The sequence below is a fragment of the Phlebotomus papatasi genome, chromosome 2 (genome assembly GCF_024763615.1).
Source record: "Phlebotomus papatasi isolate M1 chromosome 2, Ppap_2.1, whole genome shotgun sequence".
NCBI lineage: Eukaryota > Metazoa > Arthropoda > Insecta > Diptera > Psychodidae > Phlebotomus > Phlebotomus papatasi.
This window is the reverse complement of record NC_077223.1, coordinates 48,653,391-48,675,246: the sequence shown is the minus strand read 5'-3', so window position 1 is coordinate 48,675,246 and position 21,856 is coordinate 48,653,391. Positions and strand designations below refer to the sequence as shown.

The following is a 21,856-nucleotide window of genomic DNA, read 5'->3' as shown; positions in this document are numbered from 1 at the left end:
CCGCCCCTTCTTTATCCCAAATTCAATTGAATTATTTTAAAGTAAATTTTGTGCAGGATGTATTGAAGTGTAAAGACTTGTTGATTCTACGATCAACACATGACTGAGTGTATGATTTATTTTTTGACCAATTTACAATTTCGATTTTCTACTTCTTCGTGGTTTCTTTTTTCTCTTTGATCATCTGAAACAGTTAGAAAATCTTAAAATTCCAAAATTGACATCATTCCGAATTACTCCATCTTACTCTAATGGATTAGGTAAAGGGAATTTATGCAAAACTCCTCTAATCGATGATCATAATCAGTGTATGTCCGTGATTTATTCGGGCCCTTAGGACCTTGTAAAATTGAAATGCTGTGCCCACCACTCCCGTTTTGTTCAATAATTATTGTCATTTAAAATAACAATTATTAATATTTCAATTTTAATTTATTAATATATAATATAAATGATTTGAGCTAGTGCTCTTGAAAGAGTATTTCAGAGATTCAGAGCTTAAAGAATTTCATATTTGAGTAATAGCGGCCACCGCCGTCTTACCGTTGATGGTAAAGATAATTGCATTTATTATTAAATTACCGACTGCAAAGTTCCGCGATTCCAGTACTTCAGTAAGTCCACATTTACATATGAAAATAAGAAAATCTCAGAATCTTCAGAAAACGTCTAAATTTTTGAAGAAGATTGCAGCGCTTTTAAATAGTGTAATGACTTTGGAAAAATATCTGTGAAACTTTTCATGTAAAATAATTTTCTCTGAAATGTACTAAAATTTATATGAGTGTTACGAGTTTCTTGGGTATGATGCTCGTTCTTCTTTAATATATTCAGTGTCTACAACACTGAACCACTTTACGCCTTTATTTGATTACTCCTTATAAAATTGATGTCTAATTCTGTGAGATCAATCAAAGATCACAAATGTTATCCTCTTCATTATAGCGGCCATGTGGTTGAACATCAACAAAGAAAGCTTCATACTCTAAAAGGAAGTCTCGATTTCAGCTTTTCAATAATGATAGAAATTTATCTTGGCACTCACTAACACTGCAATTCATCATTGAATTTATTACGAAGTCTGTATTAAATGAATCATTAAAAAAAAGTAAGCCTGAAGAACAATATTAAAAAGTACACATGATTTTAGGAAATTCGATTTGATGTCAATACTTAAGGTAACTTCACTGGTTTTTTAAAACTATTAAATGGTATTTAAAGTAAGTTCTTTGTCAAAATAATCCGATAGGCTTTAGGCTTTAGACTTTTTTATATCTATTTCAAGTGGTAAGGTAGGATCAAAAGCGAAAATTAGAAAACTTCCAAAATAAAAAAAAAGTATTGAAATTAGTTGATTAAACTTAAGTCGACCTTTCCATTTATTGTCAACAAAATCATTTTTTCTCCATAATATAAAACCAATTTACCTGCAAATGTTCTTTTATACGTTTATCAAAGTTAAACCTTCACATAAACGACATGACTTATCTTAACTGTGATAGTGATTTAGTTAGATAACTTTTAATAAAAGGCAAAAGTTCTTTTAAAAAGCATAAGAAAACATACTTCTTAATAGTCAATTCATAGGAAACGCTGCAACTCTTCAGAACAATTACTTCAACATCAAAGTCATGGATCAGAGTGTTATCCTACACAAGGTTTTCCGAAAACTCAAAATCGTTATCTGTATAACAATTTATTCTTTATTTGTTATAACAGACGACAAAACAAATGGTCAAGCCTGTATTTTTGTCATTTTTAGAATTTAATTTATTTTTCAAATTTTAATTAGAACAATAAAAAATAAGAAAAATGTGTAATAGAGTACTGTGGATTAAACCAGAGTATTATGTCGAACGCACAATAAATTTTATTTTGTAAACATGTTTTTGACATTTCAATGAGAGTGAATGAGATCTAGTCTAGTCATCTCGCTCTCTTTCATAGGAAAATTTGAAAACATGTTTACAAACAAAAGTTATTGTGCGCTGGTCATTATGCCCACCGCACAATAACTTTTGTTTGTAAATATGTTTTCAAAATTTCCTGTGAGAGTGAGCAAGATGACTAGATCAAGCTTTCATTCACTCTCACTGAAATCTCAAAAATATGTTTACAAAACAAAAGTTATTGTGCGTTGAGCATTAAATCCCGGTACAAAATATTTACCTTTTTTCTCTGGAGCGAATTTCTACATACTCATTTTAGCAAACGTTTTGAAGAAGAAAGTTAAAAATGAAAAATTATAGGATAAAATGTGTGCCATCATTTAAGTACAGTGCCCGCTTCGTTATTCGGATGATTGGGAGACAATATGACAGATGTCCGCTTCGTAATCCGGATGGATTTTTAGAATTTGTTCAACGTCTCGAAAATATAATACAAGGTTTTTTTCTATAATTAGAATAACAGTTTTAAAGGAGCTTAAAAAGACATTAATTAAAGAATTCTATGCTATTATACTTCATTTATTAAACAAAAACATCACAGGATAATTCATTTTCATTGCTGCACACGCATGCATACATGACCTCAAAATTATTTTAAATGTAACCGTCGATAACTCGTCCGGTTTACGGCGATCCGGATTAGAGAGGGGGCACTATACACATTTTAGGACAGAGGTGTGCAAGAAGCAAGAACCGTTGAATCCAAATATACGTCAAAAAAGTTTGTTTTGGTAGCATTTTGACCATTGACGTACGTGTTTCATTTGACGTTAATTGGGTTTCAACGGTTCTTGCACGCCTCTGTTTTAGGAGATATTTACGTCAAAATCTAAAATTTTGATGCAAATTCTTCTCATGAGTACAGGCCTTTACGTCAAACTATAGAAATATTTCATTTAGATCAGACAAACTCATAAACAAACTTGTTCTTGCCTATCTTTACTTAGCTTTTTACTTAAAAAAAACCTTAAGTCGGTATTTCTTACCGTACATTTTCTATCTAGTATCTGGTTACTATTCCATAAAAAAAATAATAATCTAATCGGTTCTACCAATCAACCGTCCGTTCTCCATTAGGTTTCATTTTTTATTATTTTACTTTCTTACACTGTAAATAATTGAATCCCTTTCAATCTTTGTGGTCTTATTTAAATGTCGTTAACGTAGCAGTAGAGTGAGGATGATGCTCTTGCCGGAGATGCAAGTATCAGGACCATCAGAACGATGGCTGTGTAAGCAAAGTGTTAACAATATGGGTGTGATGTGGTTTCCGTTGATGCGCAGGCGTGCTCAATAATGCTTATTATATTTTCTGAGGGGTGAAAAAGTCGACTAGAGGACTATTGGCAGAGGGGTGGTAATTTGCTATTGCAAATACACTGACAACCTTATTTAAGCTTATGGGAGCTGTGATTCTCTTTCTTTACAATTTTTGTTTATGAGCAAATTTGTCTTACTATCATTGGTGACATTTGGAACTAGCATAAAATGTTTTAACTTAGTATAGTAACCGATTTATTTAATTTTTATTATAAAGGTCGGTGTCGGTAAAGCTAAACATATTTCAAAATAGTATTTAAGATTACATGTGGTGACTCTATTCTTTTAGACGACATCCGAGCGCTTACAAATTTGATTGTATAAAGAGGGTAAAAAGTATAATACGGATAAAGAGTGGCATCAAGCAAATTATCGGGATTTTTAAATTCAATAAATTCAGTAGTGAAATTTATTTGATTTATCTAAATTTAAATATTAGTGATTGTTATTTTAATTACATTATATTAAATAATATAATATCAATTAAATATTTATATATTCGAAAAAAAGTTAAGTTTGAAATATTCAACTCTTAACAAGTGCTAAATATCTTTAATTTGCAAGAACATTATTTGTTTTTTCACTATCTCTTTTTGCTTATAAAACTGACACTATCATTTTTTTAATTGATTAACATGACATACCTTTCAGTAAAAAAAGTACTTTAGTCAGGAACGTGATAGGTAATGTGTTTTGCTTTATTTTGTGAATTTAAAATTTTGAACAAAAAAAATTTGCTGTTTTTTCTCAACCTGTTACGCAAACCTGACGACAATAAGCAAACGAAGTGTCAACATATTTTCAAACCTCTAGATGAAATATCCGTATGAGTATAATTGAGGACACTGAAGTACTTTTAACTTAATAAAAGTAGGTAATATTATCGCAGTAAATGTGATTTGTGTAATGACGGTCTTGAGGCGGTCTTACCTGATATAGGGATAAGTACAGTTTATTTAATACGAATAGTCACACAATTTTCTGGCTGAAGCAACTTTTAGCGAGAAATTACTCTTAATTTAATAGTTCAAATATTTCTATCTCTGATTATGAGTTTTCTTATTTGTGCTATATCTTAAAAAAGAAAGATAATCATAAAATTTAAAACGGTATTACAGAAAGTACGCTTAAGTGGTAACATGGGTCAAAAAGACTAGAAAACAACATAGGGTAAGTGTGCCAAATTCCGGCCAGCTTGCAATTTCGGCCACCTTTTTTGTTCCTCGAATTTCCATGAACTTTTAGACTTTACGTACTCTAGAGATTATTACAATGCAAAAGAATAACAAAAAATGTAGCTTCGACAAACGAGATGACGTGAAAAAGATATTGGAAGAATTCCCGAAGGATAAGGAACTATGAGAATGAAGGTTGCCGAAATAGGGCACCAAAGCTATGTCTATATTTTTATTCATTTTAAAATGTATTAAGAATGATTTTAGAGTAAATAAAGACGGTAAACTCCTTACAAGGTTCCAAGCCACACTCTTACAAAAGAAAGAATTTAAAAAAATTAATTTGTATTTAAAATATAACATTTCAAACTTGAGACTTTGACGCTTGCATGCAACTATGCCGAAATTTGGCGCACTTACCCTATTTTCCCTATTTTTTTTTAACATAATACTTTTTTATTTTAAGTTCTTAGGAATTTTAAAGTACTTAAACTGTATTTTCTGAAATTTGCATTTTAAAATCTTAAAAATTCAGACGATGGAATCTGATTTTCGTAGACCTTTTTTTGAAAAAAAAAGAAAACATTTTTTGCTAGACAATTCTTAATCTCACGTCAAAAAAAAACTAAATAATATGCTGTTATTTTTTGTCTATGTGACCCACGTAACCCCTTAAATGAAAGTCGTCTATTGCCTCTGCTATTTCAAATGAGTCATATACTCTATCGAAATTTAGAAAAGGCAAAATCAGCTATAAGTTTGTATCCTCACGAACATTTATACATTTCTTATAACATTTTTATACCTTTCAGGACCTACCTGGGAAATTTTCTGCCTTAAATTTTTCAGAGTGTCAATTTATAATACGAAAGTCCTTTCTTGTTTTTGTTTTCTTTAAATGATTTACTTAAGGGACATATTCAGAAGTTTTGAATTTATTCAAATGTTATATTTTGTTGGGAATTTTTGGTTTTGACAATTTAGCACAATAAAAATTATGACCTTTGCGATTACTCCTTGCTCTGGTACCGTCAAACTCTTAAAGAGAACAGAAAAGGTTTGACCATTCCACATGCTCCTACTTGATCAAAATTGAAACTATTCGCGGATAGACCCTCAACTCATCATTGATAAACACTGAATGCCAAATAACCTTCAAATTTTGAGTGTACCTATTTACCTATTTAAAATCTTACGATTTTGATCGAAATTGTTCGTGAAGTTTTCAAATGAAATAATTACCTATTTCGTGAACAAAAAGGGTTCTTCTGAAGTGTTTGCAAATGCTTCAATAGGAAACCCCGGAAATATGATTTTTTTGGAGAGATCTTCTTATTGTTTTAGATGGGGAAATGAGAAAAGATCAGGAATAAGAACAAACCCTGCACTCAAAAGCAACTCAATAAGGTTTTGGAATCCTTTCGTCACGGTTTCACTTACACTGTTTGTCTCCAATTAGAAACTTTCTCTTGTCTCCATTTGGATTAATTTGTTTCCAATAGCAGCATTTTACACTCGCGTATTTTTCTTGTGTTTAAGAAGTTTTCAAATTATATCTAAAGAATTTTCACTAATCAGTAACATTCTAGGAGAGTCATGGAGCAAATTTATGTAATTCTCTTCAGAAAAAAATATGAACTTAATGTGTTAAATCTTCTGTCAAAGTTAAAGCATCTGGAAATGGTTTTGAATTAGGACATTTACCCTATATATTAATATCTTCGTGTTTTTGTGAAACCAGAAAACAATTTAGATAGCAAGTGTAGACCTTATCGCCTAGAAGAGATTCTGAGGCACTGTCCCCAATTAGATCCTATATATTATCTTTAATTGAGATTTTAATTCCCATCATGTGAATATTTATAACTTATTTTTCTTTTACAGAACTCATCCATCCGAGCCAACCGTCGACTTTACAGTGACCGTGACGACACCACAATCGACGTCACGACGAGCCTTAACTTCGTAACAGCTTGGGCGGTATGGCGGCCTCCACTCAGGGCGAAATAAGAGTGGGTCCTGGCCACCAGGTAAACGATATCTATGTACGTAATTCATCCAAAATCACGGTAACAAAGTCAAAATTTTTCCAAAATTATAATTTTATCCCTTCATTATAAATTCTTTTCACTTCCTTATCTTTTGGATTTTCTGTACGCAGAATGTTTTTTTGTTATTTTGGTTTTTGTATCATATTTTAAGATTATAGTACTTTTTTTATTGGCAAATAATTTTTTTTTGACATTGCATTTCTCTATTGATATACACGGAAAAAAAGAATTGACATTGAATTTTATTTTAACTTTAGTATTCTTGAATATTTCTTTGGGAGAGTTTACTTGTTTGTTTGGTGTATTGAGACGTTTTCTAGAGAATATAATGGATATAATTTTAAAATAATTTGTTAAAGACAATATTTTTCTCTTAAATTGTAATAAATTTATCTTTTTTTTCGTTGTGGGTCAAAATCTAAATAATCATTACGGATAAATATGGACATTCAGATTATTTTATTTCTTCATACACTCTGTAAATATTCTACGGCATTTTATTTGCTTAAAGATTAACTTATGGGACACTTTTGTACATATTCTTTTGCGTTGTATTAAATATTTATAGACAATGCTATTATAATGTCCAGCGCACAATAAGTTTTGTTTTGTAAACATGTTTTTGACATTTGAGTGAAAGTGAATGAAAGTGAGATCTAGTCATCTCGCTCTCTCTCATATGAAATTTTGAAAACATGTTTACAAACAAAATTTATTGTGCGTTGGGCATAATGCCCAATGCACAATAACTTTTGTTTTGTAAACATGTTTTTGACACTTCAATGAGAGTGAATGAAACCGAGATCTAGTAATCTCGCTCTCTCTTATAGGAAATTTTGAAAACATGTTTGCAAACAAAAGTTATTGTGCATTGGACATAATGATCAACGTACAATAACTTTTACTTGTAAACATGTTTTCAAAATTTTCTGTGAGAATGAGCGAGATGACTAGATCTACATATCATTTACTCTCACAGAAATGTCAAAAACATGTTTACAAAACAAAAGTTATTGTGTGATATAAATAAAAATTTTGAATTTTGTTTAGTTATAATATTATAGCTGAAGTCCTTCTTTTTCATTTCGATGAAATTATTAATATAATGGTACCTGAAGTTGGGATATTTTTAACGATAGTTCGGTTTTCTTTAAAGTGAACTAATAACTCGATCGTACTACACTTATCTTCGGTGTATAATAACCGATTTTAAAGACCTTTTTTTTGCTGATCCTCTGAATTCAAATCAGTTGAAGCAGGTACACCGGTGACAGATACATTTGTAGTGGTTAATATTCTTTATAGGAAAATATTCTTCAAATCAAATTTGGGTGCAAAGAATTGCGTCCAGCAAATCGGTTTGGTGCGGTCGAAATTTGTTAAAAATTCCGATCTATCATTATCTTATTTGAGCTTATAAGTGGGTTTTACGTTTTTTACTTAGCTGAATCACTCAATTGGGATGTCAATTAGTTTTGAAGTCCATCTTGTGTTTTATCAAGTTTTTATGCTTTTTTGTTTAGAATAACAATTTTTTCGTCGGAATGAATTCGTTTTGTGGAAATTAAGTTTAGCCGTAAAAAATGTAGTAGTTTTTAAATATTTAAATTTTCTCTCAGTGTAGTCAATACATTAATTATATTTTGTTTTTAATTCTATGATCCTAAATTTATTGTATATAATTTTATTTGTTTATTATTTAATTCTCTATTAAAAAAAAACGAAATACCCCTTGTTACCATCATCACTTGTTACTCACAGAGAATCATTTCATAATCATCATTAGAATATTATTGTGTGTGATTAGCTTTGCTGATTTCTTTGGTTCACAAAATAACTCTTTGTGCTTGGATGTGTCGGGTTTTTCTTAATTAAAATTGTGCGTAAATCGCCTGTTTGCTCTATAACTGTCTAAATTCTAAATGATTTTATTTAATATGTTGTTTATCATATTACCGTAGATGTGGGTGATTTTGCACCCCTGGTTTTCGTAAGTTTTTCTTTAATTGTAGGACTTAAGAATGGTCTCTTTAGATTATCCTTAACCCTTTATGGACGAGAGGATAAAAAATTGAGGAAAAGAAATATAATTTTTTCTGACTTTAGAGCAAAACATAACTTATTTAAATGGCCGTAGACAAAAAATAATGTTTTTTTTTGGGTAACCGATAACCCAATCGTCCTTTACTGGTTTAGTGCCCTTATGGCCTTCACATTAACCTTGAGTTCTAGAATTAAAGAAAAGCTTACGTAAAGCAGGGGCATATAGTAGTAACCCCCGAGTGCAAAGTCACCCGCATCTACGTTATCGTCAATATTAATAATAATAGGGGAGACCGGGGAGGTATGGGACACTTTTTCATGTTTTGACTTTGAGATACTATTCCAAAAAACCACGTTAGTGTATTACAATTTTATGCGGTCTATAGGATACTTATGGGTATTGACTTTATAAAAAGTACTTGACAGAACTTGGAAAACAACTGAGTTTTCTTGGAGAACATAAAACATTTTACTTGACGCTTTGTCCCAAACCTCCCCGATGTGGGGCAATATGGGACGCAAAAGAGGATGTTTGGGACCCGTTTTTTCTCGCATAATTTGTATTACTGGAACACGTTAATTAATTTTAAATACCAGATTAAAAATATTTCTAATCGAAATAAAAATGTTTAATCTTGTATTTCATACTTAGAAATTAATATCAATTTTATTTGTACAGTAGAGTCATTTATTGTCAATCAATTATTTAAAGTATTTTCTTATTTTCCATCTACCTTTCTTTTCTTTTTTTATTCTAAATATTGCAATCATGATTATCAAATTCCTCAGGCGAGTAGATTTTCTGGCAACTCTTAGTTTTGAACTCATTGATGGATTCCTGTTTGATTTTACGACAACTGCATTGTACCTGTTTTCTCATTATTTCTCTGAATTAGCCTTCGCCTTGCCTTTTCTGGAGAACTTGTTCGAGAAATTTTCGAAAAAAATAGTTTTTAACTAGATTGGGCAAAGATCGAATATCCTCTGAGAAGGAATTATTGATTCCCAAGACATTGATGGTTTAATTGTCCCTGTAGTTAGAGAAATCTGCTCCACTGGTAAACTTTGCACAAGAGGAGGGAGATTTCCAGTAGAAACTGGGCATTACTCTTCATTTTGACCATAAACAATTGCATACCACCTACAATATTGTCGAAAATCAACGTCCAATTCATCCCCTTTCAGGTGTCCCAAACATCCCCGCGGGTAGTTTTGCTATTTAAAACCTTTATGTAAAAAACAAGAGCGTATAATCTCTGAAACTTTTATAAAAATATGTTCCCAGATTACACTGCTACCTAATAAGATAAAAAAGTTTTGATTATATATCGCTGATATAAAACACAAAGAGGAAAACTGAGACGTCAAAATATACGATTTTTATCAATTTTTAAAAAAATGTTTATAGAATTAAAACAATAAAACTGAGGATATCCATTCTTTTAGTCAAGATACATCTTAATATTGCCTACGATTGAGTAGTGGTTAAATCCCATTTATTTCAAAAATTAATGAAATAATCGCTTTGTCCCACACTACCCCTGTCCCAAACCTACCCGGTCTCCCCTACTAAAGTCTACACAAAATTACTTTTGTTTGTTAAATAAGTTTTTAAAAGTGCATATGAGAAACAACAAAACAAGTAGGGGGAGGCTTTGATGTTTCGCATATAAAAATGATGTCCAACTTAAGTAATTTTTTCTGACTACCACACGAACCGTATCAATTCACCAATTATGCCAAAAAAATCTCTTACTTACTAGGTTCAAAATCCTATCTCACAAAATCCTGGGAAATCCTCACATTTTTCTCTAGAAGAAAATGAAAATTTAATGGCGATTTGTCCGATAGTTGAATCAAGTTTCTATTTTCGCATACAAATTTACATCACTCAAAAACGTCCCATTTTCACCGTAAATTTTGCACCCGACACTAAAAGTTACACATCATTGTTTAGACGGAACTCTAGTCTATCTGATTAAATAGTTTATGTGAGGAATAATATCTTTTAATATCACTTTTATGAAGATTTGTAAAAGGCATAATTTTATACACTTAGGAAACCATTTTCTTTCTTTGATCTTCAAATTCCATGAAAGTGTCACTTTGGCAACCCCAAAATGTATGTGAAAATTTGAAGGTTATGTTGTATCTTGACGTCCGGGAAAAACATCGATGAACATTCTCATGCCACTTTTGGTGGCTGGAGGACTGTACTCAGTCCCGTCTCATCGAGATTGAAGATCCTTGAAGAATCAAAATGATATCTCTCCATTATTTCTTGCAGATTTTTCAAAAATATTTGAACATTTTCTCGCGTAAAACCACAGTTTCTCGCCGTAGAGATGGCTTCGGGTTTTCGAAGCGAGAGTTCACTAGAAAAATTAAAGTGAGTATTAAAAATGAACAAACCGTTTAAGTCTGTCTAGGATATCACCTGTGCCTCTTTAAAAAACCAGTGGCCCATGCTTTTCCAGCGCTCTTGTTGGTTTTCCAGCTTTCTGAAACATTTTGGCCAATGCTGATGGCATAACTGAAGGCCAGTTCTCGGGTTTGCTGTAGGGTGAGGCCAAAATTGACCTTAGAGGAAGCCAACAAATAATTAACAAGGTTTTCTTCTTGTCGCATAGTGAAAAATTGCCTTCCCGCATATTTGTTAACCATTTCCTTATTTTGCAACCCCATCATCAAGGGCACTTCCTGCGAATCAGCTAGTTCTTTTCTCACATTTTTAAGTCTCGAGAACAGTGTGCTTCTCCGGATTTTGAATATCACGGCAGCTTTATTAAGGCTAAGCCTTTTTTGGACAACCTCCTGAAGAGCTTCCTGCGCATGACTGTTTCATCAATGCTGCTGAGTTTTTTATTTTTCGCAGTGTGTTTCTCCATCTTTTGTAAAACAAATTAAATGTGGCATCTTTATCACAAAACTAAACACAATTTCCTTACCTTTTTTATTGAATCACAAGATTTTTAGTATATCACTCAATTTATTTTTCATCAAAATCATAACACACAAGTGAGGTTATGTTAGAACACTAAAATTATAGTGTTGCCAGATTCACTATGCGATACATAATAATTCTTAATATCCGATCGATGAATATGGGTCAAGTTTGCGAATTTTTTTCCACCCACAAAAACGGCCTTCTTCATTCCAAGAGGTTTTTATACAAATTTAAACCCTAATAACCCCTCTACATCCTGTGATAGTAGTTTTCCAAAAAAGTGATATCAATCGTGCAATATTGTACAAAATATTACACATTAAAATTACAGTTTTGCACCTGTTTTTAATTTTTGCTTCCTGAAACTAGGAAAAAAGGATTACACACCCAATTTTTTCAGGAGAGGTGGGATTTAAGAGTAGCTATTAAAATATATAGCCATATGTGAGATTCATAAAGGAATACGGAAGAAATACGAAGTGTTTGATGGTAGCGTATATGCGAAACATCAAAGCCTCCCCCTAGATAGATTTCGCTTTCTCACAGAGAAATGACAATAAACATTTTTGCAGAACAAATGTCATTCTATGTTGCTTTATATAATAATAAATAATATGTTAGACGAAAAGCCACGATAAGCGTAAAATCCCTCTGCTGTAGCTTACCTATCGAGTTTATATCATAGCGAACGGTATGTCCCACACGAGCATAGCGTGCACCTCGAGGTGAGACATTCGCTCATTGCTCGGTCAGTCACTCAGTACATGACGAGCGCCAAGGCAATGCAGTGGTGTCTGAGGGTCGTTATCAGGTGTTCGCACCACTTAACTCTTTCGTCTCCTTTGGGACTCTGGATACCCATGGAAACAACAATTTTTTTTACACTATCTAGAATCGACAAAAATCCGATTCTTCTGGATAATTACAAACTATAAGGATGTCCAAATCTAGGATATTTTTTGCAGGATCCTAATTAACTCCTGAGCTTAGATATTTTTGGTCAAAAATCGTGAATTTTCGATTTTCTGCTTCCTTGCAGATATCCTGACTTTTTTTGTAAATATTTTTAGACCAGAATAAGAAAAAAACTCCCGGGGCCAATAAATATGATAACTAACAATTACAGATTACATAAATTCGAAAAACAATTATTTCTTAAATTTTCAAAAAACTCGTTCAAACTTTATGGGTACTTTCGTCCCCAAAAATCTAAAGGTCAAATGTAAGGTTATCCCGCCAATGTCCGCCATTTGCTTTTTGACACCAACCTTGTAACAAAATTCCAAGCGGTAGCGACATTTTTGCCAATATGGCCGATAATTTTGACATTTGGCAGCAAGGGAGATTGCTTTCGGGGAAGTTTTTCCTATTCTTCCTGATTTTGGTGAATTGTGATTGTCCAGGAAGTGTTTTTTTGGCTCTTGAGAAAGCTTAATGTGTCTACAATAACATCGTGTTGAGAGAAATGTGTTTTAAAGTGTTATTGTGTGAAATATTTTGAGGTATCTGTTGGCAAACAGGAGCTGGGTGTCCTTTTTAGCACTTCTTGGACATCCCACAAGATACTGGTCAATAATTCTTCTTGTTTTAGTGATCAACAAGTATTAAGATAAAATTCATTATTAATCAAATATTGGAATAAACTTCCACAATTTTAATCAATTTATTTTTAGTGTCCAATTTTACCCTCAAAGTGTCCAAATTTCGAAACTGTCCAAAATTATGAACTCTTCTCCTATTACTTTTATTATTAATATTATATTGAAGTGGAACACTTAAGAAACAACTCATCAACTTCACAAAAGCTGAAGCAGTGTTTCATACTCCGTCTTTCATTATGTCCGATTTTCAGCACTGTCCGACATTATTTCCCTAGAAGAATTTTGCAAATCTAGTTATGACAAAAAAATGCAATTCAATGTATTATGCTTTTTCTTAGTATTATTTAGTTCGCATATTAACATGAATTAACAAATAACAAATGAATGTTATGCTAAAAGAGTTATTGAGTGTGCAAAGAATTGAGCATTTGTAGCCTGTTAATATTGGAGAGAGAGAGAGAGAGAGAGAGAGTGAATAGAAAATAGTCAATGAAGAACGTTGGAAGAAATCATCTAACTCTGTATGAGTTTGCATTTGGTGTCTTGAAGGCCAAGTTACCAGAATATCAACCAATTTCGAAGTACCAATTCGACAAGGACTCTGACCGTGACCTGGAAGATCCCCGATGGAGTCCTGGTGTTGTTTTGGACGGTGATTTGATGATGTACTTACGTGCAGCTCGATCAATGGCCGCGTTTCAAGGTAAATCCATTTGCTATCTTGATCTTTTTTTCTCTTCCCTGGCGATTGTTTGCTGAGACAGAAGCTAATTGGGATAGATATGACGATAGGTATGTGCGATGGAGGCTCACCCGAGGATGGATGTTTAGCTGCTAGCAGGGACGACACAACAATAAACGCATTAGACGTTGTAAGTTATCAAGGGCAAAGATAAGTTTTTTTGCTTTCTTAAATGAATTATTTTTTTGCAGTTACATGACTCAGGGTATGATCCTGGGAAAGCTCTTCAGACATTAGTAAAGTGTCCCGTACCAAAAGGTATCGATAAAAAGTGGACTGAGGACGAAACAAAGCGTTTTATTAAAGGTTTACGTCAATTTGGAAAGAATTTTTTTCGTATACACAAAGATCTTTTGCCCCACAAACAAACACCGGAACTTGTTGAATTTTACTATTTGTGGAAAAAGACACCAGGCGCAAATAATAATCGTCCACATCGACGACGTCGCCAAGGATCATTGAGACGAATTCGTAATACAAGGGCAACAAATTCAACACCAAACGCCAAAAAGGAGGAAGCTCCAGAACCATTATTGGTAAATGTTTCAAATGATAATTTTCTTTATATGGTTATTAAAAAAAAATTAAAAAATACTAATCGGTATTAACTTTATCAGCAGGAACAGAGACCGTCACCTGTTTCTAAAGAAGAAAACAGTTCACTAACGGAAGACGACGCTAGTGAATGTGATAGTGATTCAAGTGCTACAAATAAGAGTAAGTTAGGAATATTAAGTTTTTTATTGGACTGCATTTTTTAAATTTTTTTTTCCTTAAGGATCAACACCGGCTGGAAGTGATTTTCTCGGTGACGAATCACCAACAAGGATGCGAACGAGAAATAAGCAGTCGTCCAAAGATCAGCCGAGCAACAAGAGGCCAAAACGTGGCTCTGAAACACCGGACACAACTGCTGAAAGTCCACGAACACCAAATAAATCAGACAAGTATGATTTTCTTTTTCAGTTCGAACTGCACAGGGAGAGCAGTATATATAATTCTTTGATTTTTTGGCCACTCAAAATTTTCACTTTTCATCCCCCGGAAACCACTTTTCTCAACATGTTTCAAACGATGTTTGAGAAATGACGTCACCACGCCTGTCATAAGTCGACCCTAGGACCATTAAGATGCCCCTCATTTTCTCTTAATCTTTAAAATATTTGAAAGTATGCTGTTGCAATCCTTTGATTGCACCTGCTGTAGAGGACAAGCTGATCGGAGACCAAGCTGGGTACCGCTCGGGAAAATCCAGCTTCGGTCAAGTTTTGAACCTCACTCAATTTATTGAAGATGGTTTCGAGGAAGGCAAAATCACAGATGTTGCCTTTCGTTGACCTCTCGGTAGCCTTTGACACAGTAAACCACAGAATCCTTCTCTCAAAGGTCTACAATCTGACAAACGACTACGATCTCGCACAGATGATTGGGGTTCTTTTAGAGAACCGCAGTTTCTTTGTTGAGTTCCGTAGTCAGAAAAGCAAATGGAGGCTGCAAAAAAATGGCCTACCGCAAGGTAGTGTTCTGGCTCCCACATTTTTTAATATCTACACAAATGATCGGCCACTGCCGTCTCCCTCCAAAGCCTTCTTGTACGCAGATGATTTGGCTCTAGCTGTTAAGGTAAACACATTTCAAGACGTGAAGTCCCAGGTCCCAGCTTGAGATCAGCCTTGTGGAATTTTCCAAATTCTACAAGGAGAATCAACTAAAACCAAATCCCTCTAAAATAGAGGTTATACGGGCTTCAGACCTAAGGCTTAGCTATCTGGCTTAACTCCTCTAATTCCTCATCAAGCATGATTTTTTTTAGGAAATTGTTGTTCAGGATTGAATATTAAGGGCAAATAATTCATTAGATTTTGAAAAATCAGTAAAATTGCTTGTTATTAATATTTTTGAGACCTTTGGGAAGTGAGCTAAACCTCCAGTCTGAAGGCGGCGTAAGTTGTTTCCATCTGCGTCACGAGTCGCTTGAATGTAAGTTGGGAGGGGAACTTTCTGAAACACAATTTCACGCCTAAGTACCTTGGAGTAACTCTCGATCGAACTCTTACGTACAAGACCCACTGCAGTAATGTTAAAAACAAGATCAAGACGCGAAATAACTTACTGCGGAAACTTGTCAACGCTCAGTGGAGAGCTCAGCCAAAACTGATGCGTACCTCTGCACTTGCCCTATCTTTTTCCGTAGCAGAGTACGCAGCTGAAGTATGGAAGAGATCGGTGCACGCTAAGCAAGTTGACGTCACTCTTAATGATACCGCCCGTATAGTAACAGGGTGCCTAAAGTGCACGCCAGTGGACAAACTCTATCCCTTAGCAGGAATTGCTCCACCACGGGTGAGGAGACAAATCATCTCCAGTAGAGAGATATCCAAAGTTCTTTCCGAACCAAGGCATCTTCTCCACGGTCACAAAAAACCAAGAGCAAGGCTGAAGTCTCGCAAGAGCTTCAGACCAGATTTTGTCGAACTAAGGGAAGGCTTTCCTCCTGGTGGTGACCAAGACTGGAAGACATGGAAGTCTCTCAATCGTTTGAGAAGCGGCGTAGCGCGATCGAGAGACGATGGAGATTCTCCGAATGTGACATCCTTTGTTACTGCGGGGTGATCTAAACCACCCTCCCACCTCTGTGTTTGTCCGTCGTCCCCTGCTTAATGCGAAACAGGGGATTTGATTTCTTGGGCAAGACAAACTTGATTTTAGACCTTGAAACGATTAATAATAATAATCTCTTGGTCTTGCGACACCGCTTCTCAAACGATTGAGCGCTCTTCACGTTCTCCTGTCTTGGTCGCCACCAAGAGGAAGAGTTTCATCAGGAGCATGGAAGAAGCATCCACATCACGGGGAAGGCGCTCCTGGGCGGTCTACACATGGACTTAGCGGATTCTTCCAACACGGGATACAACAGCACCAATATAACATGATTACATTGTATTAAGTATTCCGACACGATTAATAATAATACCGGACGCGCTTCGATCAAGGATCGAACCGAGGGCCTCTGCGTCACAAAGCCAACGATTTGCCTATTGAGCTACCGAGACCTCCGCGTAGCATTATCTTCATCTTTTTTCACCCAATTGACATTTCGAAAAGCACCGAAAAACACCCAAAGTGAAGCTTTTTATTTTCAGCACTAGCGCTGATGTCGCCTAATCCCCGTTATTTCACTATACCTCGTGAATTTTGAAGATGAGACTGATCCTCCAAATTATGGGTTGATCCGTGAGTGTATCGACACCAATCCTCACTTTTCGGGCTGATCCTTAAGCCGATCCCTGTGTCTATTTTGGGTTTTAGACATCGCTTTGCTGGAGATGATTTGTCTCCTTATTTGTAGAGGAGCAATTCCCGCTCACGAGCATATTTTGGTAACAGGTGTGCTTTTTAAATGCGTCGATTTTTCCCATACCTCAGCCGCATATTCTGCTGCAGAAAATGATAACGCCAGAGCTTTTGGCTGAGCAAAACATAGGAATCTTCGACAACCTATTTAAAAAAAAATGAAGCTAACAAATTATTTTGTTATTTGTAGGAAAAAGAGTAAAACTGAAACACCTAACAAGGGACGTAAACGTCAGAATGACGCTAGTGATGAGAGTGATGAGAAGGACAAGAGAAAGCGCTCTGATACACCATCTGAAAGTGGTAATTCTGATAGTCGTCCAGAGTCTGTTCTGGATGAAGTGGAAAATCCCAGAGAATCACCAGAAGCCAATTTGCTAAAGTAAATGATTTAATTTGTTAAAAATAAGTATAATACTGAATTACAATAAAAAAAATCTCTTTTACAGTGTTCCTAAGGAGATAGATGAAAAACTCACAGATCCTCTGTCAGTTCAAGCACCTATCGATGTCGCTAATATAAGCAATGTCCAGGGTGCAAAGGAGCCAGAGGATGAACCAATATCACTAAGCAATAAACCTGAGGAACCAATGGCTCTTGTGACGGAAAGTAGTGAGACAAAGAATCTCTCTGAGGAGGAAATAAAGTGTGTGGAAAAGAAGTCCGATGAGGATTCTACATCATCGTCATCGGCTAAAGAATGTCAACAGCAGCAGCAACAGCAACAACAACAGCAGCAGCAGCAGGAGATGCTGTCAAAAATTACCAATATGAAGCAAGAGGTTAATCCACCGGGTCAGGGGATAGCTTCGGGTGATTTTAATCAACAACCTTCGCAGCAGATTCAATCTGATCCGGCTACAGCACCGCAGACTGATGTAATGTTCATTAAACGTGAACCTGGAGAAGATTCCCTGGAGGACAGTACATCCAACATCAATTCTGAGACGCAAGATATCAAGTGTAAGGTGGAAATTAAGACTGAAGGTAAGGTGCAGATTGATGAGATGACTGGTGTTCAGGACAATAAATATGATCCTGAAATGAAGCCGGCGTATGAGGCTACAATTAAATTTCCGCCTACTGAGATGGGGCCACATGGTATGAAATTTGGTGTTCAAGAGGATCCAATGAAATATGGTGATACATTGAAATACAGTGCTGATATCATTATGAAGTATCCAACGGATATGAGTGGGAATGTTCATAAGTATCAGACACCAATTGATGCCACAAAATATGGAAATACTGGTCCAGATGGTCCAATAAAGTATGAAATGAAACCGTATATGGATCAACCGCAGAATCTCAAGTATCCCGAAGGTGCTCTTAAGCCCTATCCAGAGAGTACACTGAAAATGCCACCAAATACCCAACAACAACAAGGTCCTCCGGATGCCGTTCATATGCTAAAGGGTTCCTATCCCGGACCCGATATGAAGGTTTACCCACCAAATATTAAATATACACCACCACCGGCTGATGGTATGAAATATGGTGGTAGTGAACCAGCCAGTCCGGGTATGGGTAAGGGACACTTTAATGATTCGGGTCCAACACCACCACATGGTGTCCCTAGGTCACCATATGATCCAAGTCCAATGATGAAATTTGGTGATCAAATGATGAAGTATCATGGTATTGGTGGACCACCACCGAATCAAAGTCATAATCCTGAAAATCAACAGCATTCCATGAAATATCCACCAGATGGCGGTGGTGGCATGATGAAGAGTCAATTTTCAGCAGATAATCTTATAAAGGGTGCCTTTGATGCATCCAATATGAAGTATCCACCGTCAGAGAGTCCGTTAGATGCCTCATCGAGATCAACACCTAATCAGGATAGTCAGAGCAGTAATAGCAATTCACAGTCACAACCATTGCATTTGCATGGAAGTATCTCATCACCACTGTCAAATCAGACAATTTCACCGCTTACAACAGCATCGCATTTTCCACCACAGCAACCATCTTCACTAATTGTAAGTCATCCGGGTCTCCTACCACCGCTACCGGCCAATCATCCATCTCTAATGAGTGCCGCAGCATCTCCATCAGCAGTACCACCACCACCGACAATTCATCAACCACTGACTATGCCACCAACCAGTGTTCCATCTTCCCTTAGTCAGGGCACTACTCTCAAAATGCCAACAAATTCTCTTCTACCGCCATCTGGTCAACAACAACATCCACTGCATCGACCACATCAGGATTCACTAAGTGGACCTGGACATCCACTCAATAGTCAAACAACATCTCCACATTCTCACCATCAGGCGAGTGTTCAGGGATCCGGAGGTCAACGAAGGAGTCCGTCGCCGACAACTCTGAGTGTACGCAGTGATAGTTCAAGCAGTGGAATGGCCAAGGAGAATACTGGACATCCAGGAAGAGCTTCCCCACCACCTCCAATTAGTGCAATGATCTCCAATACTGCTATGGTGGGTCATCCACTTCCATTGCACCTGAGTCATCATGCTGCTGGTGGAATACCCCTGTCACATCATCCAGTACACCTTGGTGCACCATTAGGGCATAATTCACTGCTTTCCTCGTCAATGACACCTGGCAATATGCCACTGCCTCTGCTTGGAGGTCCTCCAACGGCTCTTTCCCTAACTGATCCTGGTCGACGAACACCTATTTCATCAGCCAGTAGTCTTCACATGGGTGTCGTTTCTACATGTCAGAGCACTTCTGCTCTCACACCAAGCAGTTCTTTCAGTCGGGCCAGTCCAAGTACAGCGCCCCAACCTGTACCTCAACTACAGTCAGGTGCTTCCGGGACATCTGGGGTACCAGGAAATGGACCACCACCACCCCATAGACCCGGTTCACCCCTACCTCTCACAGCTGGCCTCAGTCGCACGAGTCCCTTACATTTAGTGCCCCAGAGTCCTATTGCGGCTCATCATCCATCTGCGGCTGCGGCTCTGTCAACGGTTGAGCGTGATAGGCATACAATGCGTCAACAATCACCACATATGACACCTCCACCCACAACTGCCTCCTCATTTATGCCCAGTCCTCTGAGCAAAATGTATGGGCCACCGAGTGCGATTCAGCGGCATTTGGGCGCTTCGCCACCACCACCTTCTCATCACCTGCGTCCCGGTGCCTCACCACCAGTTGTTCGTCATCCTCAAATGCCACTGCCACTTCCGTTGATCGGACCACCAGCTGGAATACCTACACCAATGGGTGTCCATCCCGCCGCTCAGAACGCCTATCCACATCATCTCATACACCCATCTATGTTTTATCCCCATCACCATAGTCCCTTCAACTCTCCCTATCCCTATCACCCGTATGGACCTAGCTTTTCCTACATGAAGCCTCCACCGCCCGGAGGACCTCTAGAGCCCAGTGTTATATCACACCATCAGAGTGTCACGTCACGATGTGAAGAGACACCAACGCACGTGGAGAAGCAAATGACCATTACCAGCTCCCAGAGTGTTCAACACAAAGTAAGCTTTATTATACGATATTTTTAGACGTAAGAGCCACTCAGAAAAATTGTCGAACACGAAAATCTTCTTAACTGAAGTATATTCTTAAAACGAAAACACTTAAGCATATACTTCAGTCGAGATGAAATTTTACATCGAAAAAGAGTAATAATTACATCGATATTTGTAGAGTTAATTCAACTCTGCCATAGAGTTGTTTTAACTTTTTAGGTTTTGTCTTAGTGTACTTACCCCGGGAATATTTAGCCTGTTAACATTTGGGCAAAAATGTATGGAAGTTTGGTCTATGTGGTGACCACAGATGGGACTAGGCATATTTTATAGGTAATGGTGTAGGATGATAAACTATCGAGACCCAGGACGATATTTGGCCAGGAGTCCTTGTAAAAACGCCTTTATCCTTTCGAAAAAAAAAAATACTATTTTGACATCGAATTACTGAACATTAGCTAACGGACTTTTTCATTTTAACTTTCCTCTGAGAAGAAGTAGAAGTCAGAAAATTGGCATAGGACCAAGGGCACTGGAAGGCTCTTTAACCGTGTATATATACGTTTCCCCCCCGTCACTCTTTCCAGCAGTCACCATACAAAATGAGGACCTTTTCCCATATAACTCCTCTCTGAGAAAAGGTAGAAAGCTGAAACTGGGCATGGGAACAAGGTTTATGGAAGGCTATTCAGTTATATAAAATTTGATTACAATTTCTTCTGATCAATATTTACTGCGAAATTTTACAGGCTAAATATTCACGAGGATCAGCTGGACCCTATTTGGATCCTAACTCTTTCGCATTCTTTGGGACTTTGGGCTGGGTACCCAAAGGAAAATTTGATTCTTCATAATTAGAAGGATATAAAAATCTAGGATATTCTATCTAAAAAAAATCGTGATATTGACTGGGTTATGATCCGAAACGAGTTAACTTTACTTACTTATTTAGGTGGCTGCAACATCCCTTTAAGGGACCGGGCCTCTCGCACTAACCTCCTCCAGTCCTTACGACTTTCTGTCAGCTCACTCCAGAAACGTAGAATAGGTTACTATCGAAAAGTCCGTCCTATCAGAGGCTCCTTGTGAGTTTTCGTAACAATCTTGCTTTTACGGGAGCGGTTGTTAGCCCCTCGCCGAACCCTCTCTAGCAGGACCAGTTCCCTTGTTCGTTAGCCTCAGGTTCGTGACTTCCCACTGGAG

The 21,856-nt window shown here is 36.4% G+C and overlaps 1 protein-coding gene across 34 annotated transcripts in view; it reads left to right on the top strand.

Moving 5' to 3' along the window:
- The window catches only part of LOC129801433 (arginine-glutamic acid dipeptide repeats protein), a 47,984-nt gene that overhangs the window by 3,499 nt on the left and 22,629 nt on the right, over positions 1 to 21,856 (top strand). For 15 of the 34 annotated variants that reach the window (XM_055846484.1, XM_055846474.1, XM_055846482.1 and 12 more), the window contains exons 2-9: positions 6,329 to 6,489; positions 13,636 to 13,789; positions 13,867 to 13,958; positions 14,020 to 14,364; positions 14,446 to 14,545; positions 14,607 to 14,775; positions 17,373 to 17,564; positions 17,632 to 20,659. In XM_055846484.1, the coding sequence (XP_055702459.1) occupies positions 6,427 to 6,489; positions 13,636 to 13,789; positions 13,867 to 13,958; positions 14,020 to 14,364; positions 14,446 to 14,545; positions 14,607 to 14,775; positions 17,373 to 17,564; positions 17,632 to 20,659 (4,143 nt within the window). In that variant the 5' untranslated portion in view covers positions 6,329 to 6,426. Of the gene's footprint in view, positions 1 to 6,328; positions 6,490 to 13,635; positions 13,790 to 13,850; positions 13,959 to 14,019; positions 14,365 to 14,445; positions 14,546 to 14,606; positions 14,776 to 17,372; positions 17,565 to 17,631; positions 20,660 to 21,856 lie in introns of all 34 variants that reach the window. The other 19 variants (XM_055846485.1, XM_055846478.1, XM_055846472.1 and 16 more) reach the window with 8 other exon arrangements.